Here is an 18,775-nt window from a genome sequence, read left to right as displayed (position 1 = left end):
TTCTCAAACTTGCATGAAATAATCAAGGGAACACTGCAGGTGTGACTCTGATGAGGGAAAAACTTAAAAGATGATGTAAAGCTAAAAAAAGTTGATTTTATATGGAGCTGCCTCTTTAAAACGTTTTGAATTATATCTTAAGACATCTTTAATTAGAATTATGACTAATTAGAACAAAAGTTTACTCCATTACTAGTAATAAGCATAAATATAAGTGGTGAAACCGATTTTATGTTAAAAGGGCCTGCCGTATCCCTTCATCTTTGACTGTGGTGGACAGAGCAGTCATTGTGCGTGGTGAGGTGCAGCGTTTCTCGCTCATCCAGTCTCCCTGGATGAAGTGTTTCTCCTCTGAGGGAGTCAGGTCTGGGCATGCAGCTCACAGTTTCTGTTCCAGGTGCGTTCAGAGGAACTCACGTGTCGCCTCCAGCGGTCTGCGGCTGTAGCTGCGGCGCGCGCGGTACCTCACCACCAGCTGCCCGCGCTCCATCATGGGCTCGAACGCCTCCCTGCAAACGCAACAACGGCAAGACAGGTGTGGTCAGTCGGGTAAGTGTGTAAACAACACTGGAAGTGTGGCGGCGTAACGCAGAAAACGGCTCTCAGAAAGTAACGAGCAATGGAGTCTGGAAGGGACGGAAAATATTTATGGTTTGGCCCCAGCCGCCGGGTTCCTCCCTTCCACCCACAGGGAGGACAAATAAACCTACGCACCCGAAGCGCGTCTCTTTGCGCCGCAGCTTGGCCACGTAAACAGCCAGGAGAATGGCGAGGGCCACGGCACCGGTGACGGCCATCACCACATACCACCAGTGCCAGGAAAACGTTGCCGGATCTGACAAACCTGGAAGGACACGGGCACAGAGTCGGTTTAACAGCTCAACCAAAGCTTTGGAAAGTTTTTACACCGCAAAAAACATAAAATGTCACCAACTATTTTTGTCTAGTTTTCAGAGCAGATGTTTTAGTACACTTGAAATAAGACGAGACTAACTTACAACAAATGAATCAGTGAGAAACAGCAGCTTGTTTTAAATTAATTATTTTTTGATACTGATGAAAAAGTTCTCATTCACTGGTGGGATATTCCGCTGCGCCGTTACCTAGCAACCCCGACCCGTTACCTAGCAACCCAGTTCCAGTTCCACTGGCAGATTATTTCACTTATAATAAAACATTTTCCCATGTCAGAAATGAAATAATTTGGATAATAATTTTTCAAGAAATGATTTAGCTGCTACATGTGGATGAAAATTTTCTTGCAAGTTAGTTTTGTCGTAATTCCAGTGTACTAAAATATCTTCAGTAGAAACTACACAAAAAATTCTTGATAAGATGGAAGAAGGTCTTAGTGCTGCCAATCATCCTAGTGTACGCAGTGCTAAATGTGCTAATGGCAGAGAAGCAACCTTTTTTTTTAAAAAAAAAATTACTATTCAGACAATCAGATTTAAAAAATTGCCACATTTTGCCAATTTTTCATTTATACCATTCAGCTTGGTACAAAATATTAGAAACACATTAAAACAAAAACACTTAATTAAATTCCTTTTTTAAAATTGAATAATAAACATTTTATTGCTTAAAATGCAATAATATAGTTTTCCTTTAGTGAATTTAAACCGGGTGAATCTGCTTTTAGCTTAATGTAAAATGTGTATATATATGTTGTATAGTTTTAGAGTAATTACTGCTCTAAATATGTTGGGGTTTTTTTCAGCAAATAGCTTTGTTTTGAGTCTGTAAGCTCCAGGTAAAGTTTAATCGATTGCTAATTTAATTGACGATTATCTCAATAATTGATTGATCATGATTAATCGATTAAACTTTATTGACTTTCTCTTCATCTTGCAAATGTGTCAGATTTATCCATGCAGGTCAAATGTCATCTAAACAGACGTGCCAAATCAATAAATACAAGAATAAACCAAACGTTTCCAGAATTAACTTATAATTAAATGGTTCTGGTCAAAGGTTTACATGAACTCATCATGAGCATCATAATAATTTAAAATCAACATCTAGGTGGCTGAAACTGGGACACAGTCAGCTGACCCAACTGGATCCAGAATCCACACTAGAACTGATTTTGGACTGGATAACATTACATTTCTAGAATAATTTTCTTAAACGTCGAGTGTAAGCCAAGAAACCAACCAATTTAAATAAAAACTAATTAAAGTGGTGAAATGTGCAGCCCAGAAACGGAGAGCATCACCAATAAATCCCAGCTTCTGCATCCAGTTCCTGTTTTATAGTTAATTGATTTTGTTTGTTGTACAACCATTGCATCCTGGAAAAGATATTTATCTTTGAATGGACGTTTGTTGCTTCAATATTTCCAGTAGCAGCAGCCAAAACCAAATCTGGCACTTTTTTCCACCTTGGGGTTTAATCTCAACTCTGGCTGCAGTTCTAAAATATTTTTTTTAAATCATTTTATCAATTTTTTAAGAGAGGGAAGCAAATCTGTTAAAGTCTTATAAGTGAAATATCTAACGTGTACATAAAAAATGGGAGTTTTCCCGCTGTCTTCCATGTTTCCATGGAGGTTTTCATGAATTGCAGTTAAAGTCTTTCAGAAATAATGTCTCCCTTTGAGATAAATCTACCACAAACATCCTCTCTCTCTGTCCCTCAGTCGAGCTGCTGCCGTCCCATCGCTCATTCTGAAATCTTCTATCTTTCACACAAACTGCAAATAAAAACCTCCAACTCCTCATCCTCCCCCAACTTTCCCTTCCTCCTTTTCACTTTTTTCTTCCATTCTTCTTGTTGATGTCTGGGTCTTTAAGACAAAGCAAACAGAGGTGCTACACTGCCTCAGCTTGGTATAAATATTTATGACGCGTCTCCTCCATTCAGCCGACCCGCCTCTCATCCCTCCTCTACCCCTCTCCATTTTATCTTCTTTCCTCTTTTCTTTTGAACGCACACGACAGAGGAAGCCCGTGACACAAAGTGAAAAAGAGAAGTTCTGAAGATCTCAAAAAACATCATTAGCTCACTTCCACCAACGCGCCACCGGTCATTTTGTCACAGCAGAGAGAGAGTTTGAGGGGTCTGCATGTGAACTCACCTCTGAATTTCCCCGTTTCTGTGGAATGAAGAAAAGAAAAACTGTTATATTTATTTGCAAGAGAAAAACATTTAAAATCATACATCCAGCATTAAATAATTTCTCATTTCTTTACATTTTTCCTTTCCACCAGACATTATTGTGCCTTGATGGCTCTGCAAACTTTGTATATGGCTTCAAATTCTTTAGATTTTGCATGCTATGTTCAGCGCTCAGGCTATCTATAGTTAGCTTGTGTACAGCTACCTAACTCAACTATAGTTAGCATAGTTAGTTAAGCTAACTATAGTCAACGTAAGGAAAAGTTAGGTTAACTATAGTTAGGTATAATTACTTAAGCTACCCATAGTTAGCTGAAGCTAAGGTTACTTAAACTCAAAGACAACATGGATAAAATGACTTGGACTCTGACTCCTTCCTTATTTACGACCTTGAATGGCTAAAGCTGTAATTAAGGAACGTGATGGAAATCCGTCTTTCCAAATAAAAAAAAGGGGAAAAAGTTACTTAAACTATCAATAGTTAAGCTAACTAGCTTAAACAACTACAGTTAACTGCTAACTGTATTATTTTAGAATAAAAACCACACACCTGATTAATAGGATTTATTAATATTTGCTATTGATTTTTCTTGTCACTCACCAGGAGAACTGAGGACCAGAATCCTTATGGGGCTCCAGGGTCCAGGACCGGCCCCTGTGTAGGCGCAGACCCTAAAAGACACGTTGGACAACGGGGTGGACAGATTGATGGAGAACTCTGTGTCCAATCCAGCGTTCGCATTAAACTGGTCACAAAAAGAAACAAAGATGACACATAAGACCAAGGGAACTGGTCATTTTATGACACAAATTCATAAAGTTTCAGAAAATTCATAGGTTTTTTTGCGTTTCTTGGTTACAAATGTGGAAGATTGTTGGTTTTCTGATCCAACTAGATAGTGCCAAGTTAGCAATTTAAAAAAATTTGTACATCCTGTTACTGTGTATCAAAGAAATAAAAAACGTCAACATTTTTAACAACATGTTGTTCTTGCACTCATTTTATCGGTTCATTTCTTTCGAAATAATTAGAATCCATCACTTTTATCATGAGCTTTAACAGACTGAGATTTGGGATGTTTTTCCTTTTTTATTTAATTTGACATTGTATCTGGGCTGGAAACTGTCAGTCAGATCTGGCAACCCTGCTAGGGACTCTATTTATAGGCAAAGCAGTAAGCAGGGCTAAGTAGAGGTCAAGTAGAACCTTTATTTTGAAATACCAGTCATTTTTCTAAACATAAACAAACATGTATACCAACCTGTTATTTTGTGGAGAATTACTTTTCTCTAATATTCATTTTCATGTATTTCTGGTTAATAAATAGTTCTCATGTGACGTCACACTTCCGTGGACTTTGTAACTGACAGACATCTTAGCAGGCGGTTGCTATGGAGTTGCTATGACAACAAAGCCGAAGGCTTAGAACTAGCTCTGGCCTCTCCTATTTAATTTATGAACAATGTAAGTACATAACAACTACTCTACCCACTCCTGTGTAATACTAAGATAAATATCAGTGATATTTACTGTAGTACTTACTGCGGAGCTAGCAAAATTAGCCTAGCTATTGTAGCTCCTCCAGGGTGTTATCACGCTTCGTGTTCATCAAATAGTATGAGGCAACTTGTCTGCCTCGTCTGAGGTATTTTACTTCTCCGTGTCATAATGGCCGATACCAACAGCAGCCATTTTGATATTTAACCTTTCTCTCGCACATTGGTCAAGAGTGTCCACATATTTTCTTTTTGTCGGTCTCAAAGTCAAGGGTCCTCTATGCATGCGCTAGTTTTCTGACGTGTTTGTTTTGCCCTCAACCTGCATAGACACTACAGATCTAAAGCAGATTTAGCTACAATGTAGTAGCTAAATCACACTTTATTTACATTAATGCACAGGTCCGTTAATGTCTCAGAGAATCAAGCCTGTGTTCGTTTTTCGGGCTGACCTGCGGCATGGAGGGAGTGCTGTATTCCACCCGGTACCCCAGCAGCTCCCCGTTCAGCTTCCCCGGAGGTTCTTCCCACGACACCAGCACCTCGGTCCCGTTTGGCTTGGCGGTCACGTTGGCCGGTGGGTTGTCTGGCACTGAAACATGGGTGAGAAAAACACGACATTAAAGTCAGTCATCTTCATTGGGTTCTGTGACTCGAGGCGGTTGAGGTTACCGCTAACTAGCTTGCTAGTTAGCTAGCTTTTTGCATCTCTCTGCATTTTCATTACAAACGTGAGTAAAGCTTTGTCTATATTTCACCAATGTAGAAAAAAGCTATTTCGTCAATGTGGTGTTTCCATTAAATAATTAAAACCACACATGAATATGTTGGTTCATTAAAAACATGCAGCGTGATTTTCCAGCTACTTCCTGTCGTCTTCTTCGTGGCTTGCGTCAGTAGCCAGTAGGTTGTTGCTCATGTGCCTCTTGTGATTCGTTGCAGTTTCTTAAGGTAAACTCATTTTCACAGACGAAAAACAGCTTATATTTCCAATGGAGACGCAACTAGTGGACAACCTTCGTCTTTGCCAATAGCTGGATTTTCTTGATCATACAATTAATTGGATAAATTTGCTTAGAGGAAAAACAAAAAATAAACCCTCCTATTTTTGATAAATAGTTTTTGAGGTGACTTTCCGGTTGTATCAAAGTTTGTTTGGCAGTTTTGTATTTCGCAAAACTGCAATGAAAACTTTTTTTTAAATTATACAGTCTCATTATTAACAACCAGATGCTACTACTGGCAGAAAAGAAAAGCAACAGGAAGTAGTTGCAGGATGATGCCAGATTTATTGCATGAACAAACCTATTTAACTATCCATCCATTATCTGAACACCCTTCTTCCCTAAATGGGGTCGGGAGGGTTGCTGGTGCCTATCTCCAGCCGCGTCCCGGGCGAGAGGCAAGGTTCACCCTGGACAGGTCGCCAGTCTGTCGCAGGGCAACACAAAGACATACAAGACAAACAACACAATCACACACACACTAGGGAGAATTTTAGAGAAACCAATTAACTGTGGGAGGAAACCGGAGAACCCGGAGAGAACCCACGCATGCACAGGGAGAACATGCAGAAAGATCCCCGGCCGGGAATCGAACCCAGGACCTTCTTGCTGCAAGGCAACAGCTCTACCAACTGCGCCACTGTGCAGCCCTCTATTTAACTATGTTTTTAATTTTATTTCTTAGTTAATGAGAACATCATAATTGCAAAATTGTGTTTTTTTTTGATGGAATATTAAAAGTTTTACAATATTTTTAAGAGCAGCTGGTGACACTTTCTGTACGATGCTATGTGCATTCTGGGGGGAAAAAAAACACTACTATATAAATATCTGATTGCCTTTAGTACTCTTCTGCCATGATACAGATCTTAAATTTAATTAAAGTCTTATATTTGAGTTGAAACCGGGGGAGCCAGCAGCTGGGTGAAAGAGGCCGGGGGCTAACCAGTTGTTTTCACAGCTTCGATGCTTTAGGACGGTTGAATCTGCAACATCTGGGGGGATGAAGTGGGAGAAAATGTGAAGAATCCAGCAAAGGGGCAGATGAGGGCATCATGGACAGGAGAGTCCACTCCCTGACCTCCTACTCCTCCTCTGGTTTACTCTCCTCTGCCTGTTTCTTTTTTTTCCCTGTGTGAAAGCAGTTAGAAAACGTTCCAGGAAAGGAATGAGGAATTTGTTTGAGATTGACGCTCCGAGTAGCGCAGAACTCCAACAATCTACTTCTCAAGTAGGAGAGCTGGCTTTGTTTCTTTTTGTTATGCTTTGTTTCTGCAGGGGAGGGTCTAAAGAACCACTACACACACACACACACACACACACACACACGCACACACACACACACACACACGCACACACACACACCCACACACACACACACACACCCACACACACACACACAGCCTCACTGGTGAAGTCACCGTGAGTTTTGGGAAATATTGCCCAGCCTACAGTATGGATGATGTTATCAGGGATCGTTTTGGGGCTGATTGTTTCCACATGTTGGCCGTGTTCTCCCGGCGAACGACAACAAAAACAACCTCAGAGTCGAGTCCGGCTCCACCTTAACGCTCCTCTTTCTCCTGCGTCTCCTTGTTCCGTCAAACCTTTTTTTTCCTCTCTCCTTTTCCCAAAGACGCCAAGATTTCTTCCCTCTCTTTTGGGCCTTTTTCAAACAGATTTTAGCTCCAAAGGACACAGATCCAACCAGCTGAAAATAAGGCTTACTTAAAGTGAAAGCCATTGGTTCAAATGAAAAAATCCAGAACTTGCTGCTGATGTTTTATCCTGTAACAAAAACTAACTTTTCGGCAAATGAACTGGAGTTTGATTAAAGTGGACCAAACATGGCTGGTGTTTACATATGATTAAACCACACTTTATTTACTTAATAGGTGCCTTCTGAGAGCAATAGGTTGTTGAATTTTATGTAGGAGTAACAGGGTGGAGAAAGGACATTACATCCCAATAAAACATTGGTTGGAAAGTACAATGAATTGCACAACCATCCTCAGCCTCCCCTTTCAATCTTAGTGAGGGTTTCCTTGTAAAAGGCTCAACCTGACCTCTAATGCAACCCTGGAGGCCCAGCAGTAATCTTATGCTGTATGTTGCAACCTTCCCGATTTGGATGTAAACTCAAACATTCTGTGTCCTCTTGGGAATTTTAAACCAGCATAAATAAAAATAAATGGACTCATTCTGTCCCAGTTCAATTACTTTAATTTCAGAGTACAGACAGAAACAAAAATGAAAACTGTTTGTGTTTTTAAATGTTTTGTTTTCTTTTGTTTCAGATTGGATTTATCCGCTGCTCACTCGTCCTCCTGGGAGAAAAACGAGTTTCGAGAAAAATGTGTGTTTTCTCAAACTCTTGTTCTCGATTCCCACCGTCAAACCTTTTTATTTTTTTGCCTTAGATTTGTTTCCATGTTCAGCTCAAACCCTTCTGCACAACATCGCTTGTTGGATTTTAGGTAGAGGAAAAGATTAAACACAGGAACACGAGGGGGAGTTTGTTCAGGAAACAGATGATGGATGTGAGAAACAGAAACAGCTCTCAGGATCTGGATGTGTAACACACTGAGGAAGCTAAAAGATGATATGTTCAAGGCACAGAGAAGAACATATTTGGACAGTCTGTTAGAGAGACAGACAGCAAAGAGGCGACCAGAACCAGAGAGAGAGACAGAGATGTGGAAAATGTTGCTGATCTGTGACCAGGCCTCCGTTTTTTTTTATCCTCTGACTCATTTAAACAAGTGAAGACATTTCTCTCTTAAAGAAAATCATGAACTCTTTTGTTTCTTTCTCACCGCTAAAAGGAAACCAAGATTTCTGCCATTTTTTTCTGAAAAAGAGAACTGAAACTGCTAAATCCTGCCTGTGACCAGCATCTCAACGAGTCCTACTTCCCTCTTTTCTTTTTCCTGTTTATGAGAAAATGAGAAACGCTGCGTTGGAGCGTTTTTCGATGATTGGAGGCAGCTTTCATCATGGAAAGCCCCGGCCAAAACCTTCTCTCTCTCTCTTCTCAGTATCCTCTATTTCCAGCCATTTTTTTTTTATCCATGGATGGAGTCAGCATGAGCTGGCATGGAAAATCCCACCTCAGTTTAAAGTCAAACACACCGCTGCTTAACATTACCGTTTGGAAGGACTCAGTGAAGCCTTTCAGGAGACTTTCCACAGCGTTTCCATTTCTGTCCCTCCTGAAGCGCCCTGTCATCTGCTAACGGATGAAACCGGGCAGACAGAGGCGCAGCCTGGTTTCTTTTATAAACACAGTTGGACTGAGAGAGATTTACGGCCCAAAATCTTTTAAATACAAGCTGAAAATCTGCGTAATGTGTTTTCACACCTGATAGTCCGGTGGAGTCGGTTCAATTGGGGACCGAGGTTGTAAACTTTTTTTACATTTTTAGCTGCTGTGGTTAGTTTTCACACAGAGTAGAGTGAAATGAAGCAAACGTTTTTAAAAGCTGTTCCGACTCCTCGCCTGAGGGGGCGCTGCACCAAGAACCAGTGAAGGAAACGACATCAAAACCTCTGAAAACACTGAGCACAAAATGTAAAGAAAAAAGGAGTGGCATCAAATGTTTAGCAATTGTAGGATTTCTCTGTTGTGTTGGTAAAAGGAAAAAAAACACAAGCTACTTTTCCCGCTACCGCTAAACTAGCACATTTATTTTGGTTCTTTTTACCCAGAATGCCCAGAATGTGCTGCAGTCCAATTCCGCTCCAGTCCGCTTGGCGTTCACATATGCATTCGAACCAGTCCGCATTCACACCTCCCCAAATGAACCGGACTTTCAAAGTAAACAAACTAGAGTTAGATTAAAGTGAACTAAACAGGACTGATAACAAACCTTTTTTTGGCATGAAACAGAAAATTGTTTAGGATCTGTGATGCTGGGAAGCTTTGCCATGAACTCATGAAATGTTTTCACAATGAATCTGCTGGCCTCAGCCAGAAAAACTGAAACATTTTACTAAAATCAGGCATGTTGACATCCAGACTGCCAAAGATGTGAAATGACGTTTCTACAGTATTATAAATGGCTACAGTCAGGGATGCTAATGATGTTTCAAAATAATCAAATAATGTGGCTTGTTTACTTTCCCCTCTGGTATGCAGTAGAAATGCATTAAATTGAAGGTATTACGTATTTTCCAGACACATAGTTCCATTTTATAGCACAATTAAGTAACTATGTTCCACTCAGTTGTTATAAAAATGCTACATATGTTATGCATAACTTAAAATAAATTTAATGCCTTGAAATTGGGCCTCTGTTTCTTTAAGAAGCTCCTGCTCTTTCTGACAGGCTGCCTTCAGCACATTGTCACAACAAAGCTCCTCATTATGCCGTTTAGAAACCGTTCTTAGGAACTCAGTAAACCAGTAGTTCCACCAGGTGTTTGCTAATAGTTGCTGCCGCTAGTCTGAAGGAGCGGCACCAACAAAAGGATTCCTCAAACATGCATGAAAGAATGAAGGGAATAACTCTGTAACATGCTGTAAAGCCCTAAAAAGTTGATTTTACCTCCTTGCCTTTAATGTAGGATTTTTCCGTAAATGGTCAGTTTGAGAGGAAGCTACACCCCTGGGGGCTTGTCCGGGGTCTTTCTGGGTCTCCGGTCCCCTTCCGTTGGGGGCTCTTTGGGAGATTTCTCTTCCTCTGGGATTACTGGAATTTAGCTTTCTGCTTATTTTCGGGTGCTGAGAGTTTTAAGGTTTATGCCGTTCCCAAGATTATAACTTCTTTTCGATTCCAGAATGTTTCTCACATGTGCATAAAGCAGAAAGGTGAGATCATGCCAACACAGGTTCATATTTCATCATGCAACGTCTCTACTTTGATGCCTGATTTAATAAAGTCAATCACATGATTACGATACCGTGCCCAGGTATCCATTAGTGGAACAAAATGCTTTGCCATATGTCAGTATCCAGCTTCTTCATATGTTATGCCTGGAATATAAAAAAACTAAGAATTTTTAAAAAGCCACCAACACAGCTTTTGTGTTCCCATTCACGTGTCTGAAACTGCTTATTCAGCTCCCTCACACTTTCTTTTCTAAATAACCCAGAAGTATCTAAAAACTGGAAACTAGCCTACATCTAACCACCATTATATCACTATTAAGCAGTTTTTTTTCATCCCGTTTCAGGGAAAGCACTGACTGACCCTTCATAAAGGGGAAACTAATGCTGCACCTATCAGGAATACTTCAAATCAACATGGGGTCAGGTTTTTCAGGATGAGCTTGCAGTGTGAACCTCCAACATGCTTAAACATGTGAATAGAGAGAACATTTATCAACTTTTGCCATGAAAATTATGCTTTTATACTGACAGGACTCTCTGGTACAGCAGTAAATTGGTTTGAATCTTACCTAAAGAACTGGGATTTGTTTGTTTCGATAGATGACGTCTCATCGGAGCGGACACAAGTCACATTCTGGGTTTCCCAACTTTCAATCCTGGGCCTCCTCCTATTGAATATCTATATGCTCCCATTAGCTCAGGTTATAACAAGAAATAAGACGAGTTACCAAAACTATGATGATGACACACAGCTCTACATCCAAGCACTGAACAGATACTTAGAGAAAATCAATGTGTGGATGTGCCAAAACCTTCTCCAGCTGATTAGAAACAAAACTGGAGTTTTTATCTTTGGATTTATCTGGATTCAACGCACAGCTTCAGTTATTACAGATGGAAACTACAGATCAGGCCTGAATTCTGGGTCTGAACATTCAGAGACACATAAAGACAGTTATAAAGTCAGCCTTCTATCACCTGAAGGACATTTCAAGCAATAATCAGTAAGATCTAGAGAAACTCATCCATGCGTTTATCTTTAGTCGCATTGATTATTACAACAGTGTCTTCACAGGTCTGCCTAAAAAAATCCATCAGCTCCAGAACGCTGCTGCTGGTGTTCTGACTAAAACCAGAAAGATAGAGCACATCACCCAGTCCTTCCACTGGCTCCCTGCAGCTCAGAGAACAGACTTTAAGATACTGTTGGAAGTGTATAAATCAGCTTAAAGATCTGCTGCCATAGCAACCTTCCAGACCTCTCAGGTTAAACATGAAGAAGCAGCATTCAGCTTCTATGCAGCACAAATCTGGAACAAACAGCCAAAACACAGAGTTCCTTTAAATCTCAACTAAAAACCCAGCTGGTTAGAGTTGTTTTTCAGAACAAGAATCAGAATTTCTTTTATTGTCATTGTGCATGAAAGAAAGCACAACATTTAGAAAAGATGTTAAAAAATTAGCAACTCTCGAAGGCAAGTTAAATAATTGAATAAAAGAATAATAAATAAGTATATCTCAATAATCATACAAATGTATTAGAAACAACATAGATAAGTAAATTCTAAGTAAATAAATAAATGATTAGGTATGAACTGTTTTTTAGTTTGTTTGTTTTCATTAGTAGTAGGTACAACATTGATCAATATTTTTGATGTATATTGGTGATGGAATTTGACAGAATGTAATGTTTATTGCTTTTTTTCACAATTGATGACTGTATGTTTCAACGATGTAAAGCACCTTGAGCTGCTTTGTTGTTGAAACACAAACAAACAAACAAGTTGTTTGTTTGATCTAAACACTTGACTTTGGTTTGCACCTGCAACTTTCACTGACGCATCCGCCCAAAACAGAAAAGGGAGGAAACTTGGAGATCACTTAGAAGAAACATTGCAGCTTTGACCTTCACATACTTCCAACACAAACACTGACGTTCAGAGTGCAAGGGATAAAAATTCATCATCAATCCTCTTGAGAGACCCACCTCCTTCTTGTGTGCGAAGCTCCACCCAGGGCGACCAGTCAGACGGCCCCTGGCTGCTGTCGCAGGCCACCCTGACGGCGTAGCGCGTGTGTGGCTCCAGGCCCTGGATGAGATGCGTGGCTGGTGGGACGTTCACTTTCTGGGTGTGTATCGTCTTATCCGAGTCTGCCGGGAAGGAATCTCCCGACTGCTTGGCCTGAAACGTTCAGATAACGCAGCGTTAAGTTGTTGCAGCCTTTGTGCCGTATTTAGCAGCTGTAGCCGTTCTTGTGTGGGAGGTTTGTCTGTTTGTTGTGGCTCACAGGGCGAAAACAGGAACAGGCCGTGATTCCCAGAATCAAAACATTGGAAGAGAAAACAAAAAAACCCGATTTAATACAATTGTAATAATATTTTGAGCAGGACAGCAAGAAATAGAAAAATCTGGAATATTTCTAATACTTATACAGCAAAAACACTAAATCTTACGTTTCTAGTAAGTCCTAATAAAAATATCTTAGTTTATTTGAAATAAGACAAAACTAACTTACATGTAACTTTTCAGCATGAAAAAGGAAGGGTTGTTTTAAGTCAACAATTCCTTAATATTAATGAAAAAGTACTACTTCCTACTTCACAACAAGACAACCTCCAAGTGAAATTAGAACTGGGTTGCTAGGAAACGTGCTGAGTTTGGCTGGGGTTGCTAGGTAACGGTTGATTGTGAAATAATTTACCAGTGGAATTCAAATTTTTCGCCAATACTAAGGAATTAGTGACTTAAAACAAGCTCCTATATCTTATTGAAAAGTTACTAATAAGTCAGTTTTGTCTTATTTCAGGTGTAAAAAGATACTTAGTCCTGAAACTAGACCAAAAATACCTGGTAGGATTTTGTGTTTTTGCACTATATCTACAAAAACTTGTGGATGTTTACAATAATTTGAGTAAAAATAGAATAAAATAAAATAAAGTTAAAAATCTTGTTTGTTGGTAACAAAAGTGGCTTTTTGAATTGAAAAAGCTACTGACCGCTCTCTGTATGCTCCCAAAAATGCAAAAACAATCAAAGCGGGAGGTTTTTAAAGCTTCACTGTGCGATCATGCTGATCCAATAAACGATTAATGCATTAATGCGTTTTTAATCATTGATTTCAAGGACTTTAATTCATCAAATCTTAATCAAAAACTATATATAAACAAAATAAGCAACATTTTCAATTCTAAAGCCCTTTTTGCCACTAACGTATTGAATAAATAGACATAAAAGCTCAAGAACAAATATATTTATACTTTCTAATCTGCTATTTAGGTAATTTAACCATCTGATTGGTATTAGTGTTTAGTTTCAGTGTTACAGGAACTCCTGATGATTCTTGGAACCTCTTCGAAATGTGGACTGTGGATGTTAAAGTTAGCACTGGGGACGTCTGTGCTGCTGCTACATGTTTAGCACTGAAATGCTATTTTAGCCTCAAATAGCTTTGCTGATAAGCTAACTGCTTTTAGCACAACTTGAAAACAGCGATAGTCTTTTCCTGCATCCCATCAGGTCGTTTCCTGAAGCACAAATTTACCTCCAGTGGGATAAGAGAAGCAGTTTTGTCTTGTTTGCAAATGTTACGTCTGATTTACGGGCCTATCAGAAACAGGCTGGTACAACGGTTCTGGGTAGAACCTTCACCAGTTTTATCATGTCAAAATCTATGCAATAAATTAATCAAAAAGTCTTGCCAGGGAGCCACAATATATGTTTATATGTTTTCCTAAGCTTTTTATTCTTGTGTTATATATGCAAGTTTAGCATGGATTGCACCTTCTGTAAACTGGGACAGTAGGAGGTGTCATTAAGTGCTAATTGTCTGCTGTAAAACCTGCTGAACACGCATATCGCTCAGCAAGGTGCACTGAAAGCAGCTGCAAATCAGAGCCAGAAACCTGCTGCCTCTGCAAACTCTCTGCAGTAAACACATTTTTTATAAAAAGGGGAACAACAGGAAAATATCTTCCCTGCAGGAATCCCAAAACCACATCAAAGTTGTTTGTCTGGACCATTGTTCTGCTGCTACACGCTACAGACTGAACGTAGTTATTCTATAAACCAGGCGCATGAGCCTAAGAGCTGCACTGCAAAAACACAAAATCCTAACAAGCATTTTTGGTTTGAAGTTTTTAGAGCAAATATCTTAGCACGCTTAAAGTAACACAAAACTAAAACGTAAGTGTGTTTGCACAATTAAATTGCACAATTATATGCTAACGCAACTAGAGAAAATAATACTTTTTAATCCAGATTAAGGATTAAAAATCTCCTATATCTTTCTTAAAAGTTACTTGTAAGTTAGTTTACTTGACCTAAAACAAAACTAAGATATTTTCACAAGAAAATAGACAAAAATTACTTGTTTTTACAGCGTAAAATACGTTTTAAAAATGTGGGAAAACTGTGGATTTTGCAAGAATTTTTTGGGTTTGTGAAAAACTGGAGGGGCTTACTGATGTAGTTTGGAGTCTGGAGGGCCACATAAAAAGCAACGGCGGGAGAAATTTGGCCCCCCAGACCTTCAGTTTGACAAATGTGATATAACTGATAAAAATATTTTTTTTCCATGTTATACTAAAAAAATCTGCCAGTGGAAATAAAAGTACTAGCTATATTTCTTATTATCAAGTAGTTAGTTTTGTCTTCATGCAAGTATAATAAAATATTCGCACTGGAAACTAGAAAAAACTTGTTTTTACTGTGTATAATAATTTTTACTGAAAATATCTCCTAAAATTGTCAGAAAACATTGGGTTTAAGTGACTGCTGCCTCAGCCTCACTTGATGTCAAGTTATAGTCTGTGATCAAAACGGCAGTTAATAAAAAGTCACATTTAACATCATACTTTGGCAAAAATATAGTAAAAATTCCTTACAAATATTTCTAAAAATTTGTGATTTCGATTGCAAATAAAACAAAAACAATCACCAAAGCCTGGATGAAGTGATCAATATTATTTAATTTGACTTTACTTTTCTTATTGATTGCTGAAACAGACAACTATTTATTGATATTTTCACAGCTTACTGGGTTTCATTAATACATTCTGGAACAACCGGCCCTTTAAGAACATTTAAATGTTTAATATGGCCTCAAAATGAAAATAGGTTCAACGCCCTTGACTGTTGTCTTGCTGAAAAATTGCTTATAAGTTAGTTTTGTCTTAAATCCTGTATGTGTTGTTGATGATGATGCAGGTTTTAAACCCTGGATGGGTTTTCCTTCCTCATGGCGTGAGCAGAAAACTTAGGAAGTGTCTGAATGACTCAGGAGAGCAGATGAAAAAAAACAACAGTCTGAATCAGCGCTGAGTTGTAAAACAAGTGTTTCATGTACTCTGCTCTGACTCATCCCGCTGAATGGCTCAGACCCACAATACCTGCTGTCACTGCTTTTCCTGTTTTCATTCACTCTCTCTTCTTCCTGCTGCCTTTCATGTGAAACACAGTAAAGCCTTTCTGCTCTCGACTTCGCAGCCTTTTTCATGTTACTCTTCTCAACACAATAAACTGTTAAACTCGGATTTTTGCCCCACTTTGCTGAGGCTGGCCCCTTGTCTTGTTCCCCCTGTGAAGAGGAGGGGGGCAGCTTTATTAGAACCAGACGTTTAGGGGTGGTGCTGCACCGCTCGACTTCTCTCTTTTTTTTTTTTAGGAGGAAAACTTTCCTCCTTTCAGCTACAAGAAACGCGGAGCTGGATGGTGGCAACCAGACACAAGGAGAGGGAGTGGTGCTACATGAGATTAGTTCAGGAGGCCACTTTCCCAGAGCGAAACCCGATCCATGCACGAAGACAGCAGGGAGGGGAACAAGATGAGCGAGGCAACCTAAAGAAAAGGATTCATCCTTTTCTGTAAAATTAGGGCTGCAGAAATTTGGGCAGAGTTGAGCAGTAACTAGTTACATCCACTCAGTTACACACAGCAAACATTTCTGCTGCAAACATCCTGGTACAGTTGAAATAAAACAAAACTGAACTACAACAAACTTTTCAGTAATAAATATGAGGTTTTTTAAGTCAATAATTCCTTTATCTTTATAAAAAAGTTCTAGTTCCACCGGTAGAATGTTCCGCTGTGCCGTTACCTAGCAACCCCAGCCAAGCCCGGGCCGTCACCTAGCAACCAAATTCCAGCTCCACTGGCAGGTGTCTTCACTTATAACAGCCAAACGCATTTTCAATTTAGCCAAATTAAAATTATGAATGTTCTTCTGGTTGCGCCAGAATGTATTAATAACAGCCATTAACAAACTGATAAAGTATCAATAAATATTTGTCTCTGCAGCCGATAAGTTCTAACTAACTTACAAGTAACTTTTCAGAAAGACATAGGAGCTGGTTTTAAGTAAATGATTTCTAAATATTGATGAAAAAGTACTAGATTATTTCGCTTATAGCTAAATTATTCCCATGGTCTAAGAGGAATAATCTAACAGTGGATTTTTAAATCAATATGAAGAAATCATAGACTTAAAACAAGCTCCTATATCTTGTTTATAAGTTAGTTTTGTCTTCATTCAGGTGTGTTAAAATATTTCCACTAGAAACTAGACCAAAATATTATAAGATTTTATTATAAGAATATATCCCAATCCAGACGCACCTGCAGTTTTTGTTAAAGATTCTTAGTTTCTTTTTACATTAAAAGAAACTGATTTGAAAAAAATTTTTGTTTACATGATTTTGTGAATTTTGTAGTTATGTTATTTATATGAATTGTTTCTATTTCTGTCTTAAAATGGCAAAATTTCCACATAACTTTATAATTTGCTCTATCTGATTATGTACTTTTTAAATATTAAATAATTGGCGTTTTGATTGGTTACTGAGTACTTGATTAACATCAAAGTCAAACAGTGTGAGAGACTCTCAGGTTGATGTTGTTTTCCCACTTTTCCTGCTCCGTCTCACCTGAACAGAGCAGCGAATTATCGGGTAGATTCCTCCAAAACCAGGCAGCCAGGACAAACGAACGGCGGTCTGATTGGTCTCCACAGCTTTCACATTATGAGGTGGAGAAGGCAAAACTAAAGAGAGAACAGAAACACCAAAACAAGAGTAAACAAAAATCCTGCAGCAGTGAATTCAGCAGAGAGACTTTTTAGAGGACGATTACCGGTGACGGTTCCAGACCGGGAGGTCGACACGCCCTTCTGGTTGTGAGCTTCACAGGAGAAAGTGCTGGTTCTGTTCAGACCTGGATGGAAACAAAGTCAAACTATGTCAATCAGTTCAAACCAAATCCCCTGGCTCAGTGCTGGGAACAGGAAGCAGCAGCAACGTGAGAAAGTTCACGCCGACTTGAGAAAAGTGGGAGGAAAACCATTTCCACGGTCTCCTGATTATAACGCCAGTTTTCAGGACATTAACAAAGAAGCTTTTCCGTTCCATGTGAAATCTTTCTCCATCTCTCAAAAAATGCACTGCAAAAACACAAACAATTATCGAGTATTTTTGGCCTAGTTTCTAGTGCACATGTCTTAGTACAAAAATAACTAGAAAGTAACTTTTCAGCAGTTACTTATTAAAGTTTTATTGACTTAAAACAAAAGTTTTAAGTGAAAAAGTTCTAGCTCCATTAGCAGATTATTTTATTTATAATAAGTGAAAAAATCTGCCAGTGGAACTAGAATCGGGTTGCTAGGTTACGGGCTGGGCTTGGCTGGGGTTGCTAGGTAACGGCGCAGCGGAACATTCTACCAGTGGAACTACGACTTCTTCACCAATATTAAGGAATAGTTTACTGAAAACAAGCATCTTTATCTTGGTGAACAGCCACTTGTAAGTTATTTTCTTATTTCAAGTCTACTAAGATATCTGCACTGGAAACTAGACCACAAATTTTTGACAAGCACCGTTCTTTACAAAATTAAAGTCTATCGGCCTTTGAGAGAGCAGAGTAGCATAATTATGCCATTATCAATACATTAATTGAAAATGGTCTTAAGACAACAATATTATCGTTTATTGCGATAATTGCTCGAACAATTTATAGTCAAGCAAAATTTGTTATTGCAACAGGTTTAGTTCTAGACAGAATAAAGTAACATTTAAGTTTTGGAAAGTAAAATGTCAGAAAGTACAGTTTGGATAATGTATTGTTTTTTATTATTATTATTATTATTATTATTATTATTATTATTATTATTATTATTATTATTATAATTATTATTAAAGAAAAAAACTAAAAATGCAAATCCATGAAAAAGAAAGTCTTTTGAAGCAATTTGTGGATCTATGTTCAAAATAACCTTCAGAAATTATTTAGAGACAAAAGCTTTTTTTAAAGACAATTAATTCAGCCATAAAATC

At 38.7% G+C, this 18,775-nt stretch overlaps 1 protein-coding gene and 1 long non-coding RNA gene across 2 annotated transcripts in view; one reads left to right on the top strand and one right to left on the bottom strand.

The window, feature by feature from the left end:
- The window catches only part of LOC122832865 (tyrosine-protein kinase receptor UFO), a 50,636-nt gene that overhangs the window by 14,253 nt on the left and 17,608 nt on the right, over positions 1 to 18,775 (bottom strand). Inside the window, 8 exon segments of the mRNA XM_044120050.1 lie at positions 418 to 509; positions 715 to 844; positions 3,080 to 3,097; positions 3,722 to 3,866; positions 5,070 to 5,209; positions 12,440 to 12,635; positions 17,375 to 17,490; positions 17,580 to 17,660. Of these exon segments, the coding sequence (XP_043975985.1) occupies positions 418 to 509; positions 715 to 844; positions 3,080 to 3,097; positions 3,722 to 3,866; positions 5,070 to 5,209; positions 12,440 to 12,635; positions 17,375 to 17,490; positions 17,580 to 17,660 (918 nt within the window).
- LOC122832926 lies at positions 5,133 to 8,920 on the top strand. Its single transcript, XR_006370895.1, has 2 exons — positions 5,133 to 5,220; positions 7,919 to 8,920. It is a non-coding gene; the product is annotated as an uncharacterized LOC122832926 (long non-coding RNA).

Source organism: Gambusia affinis, linkage group LG06, assembly GCF_019740435.1.
Source record: "Gambusia affinis linkage group LG06, SWU_Gaff_1.0, whole genome shotgun sequence".
Lineage (NCBI taxonomy): Eukaryota > Metazoa > Chordata > Actinopteri > Cyprinodontiformes > Poeciliidae > Gambusia > Gambusia affinis.
The sequence above is the reverse complement of the archived record's forward strand: the minus strand, read 5'-3'. Positions and strand labels throughout refer to the sequence as shown.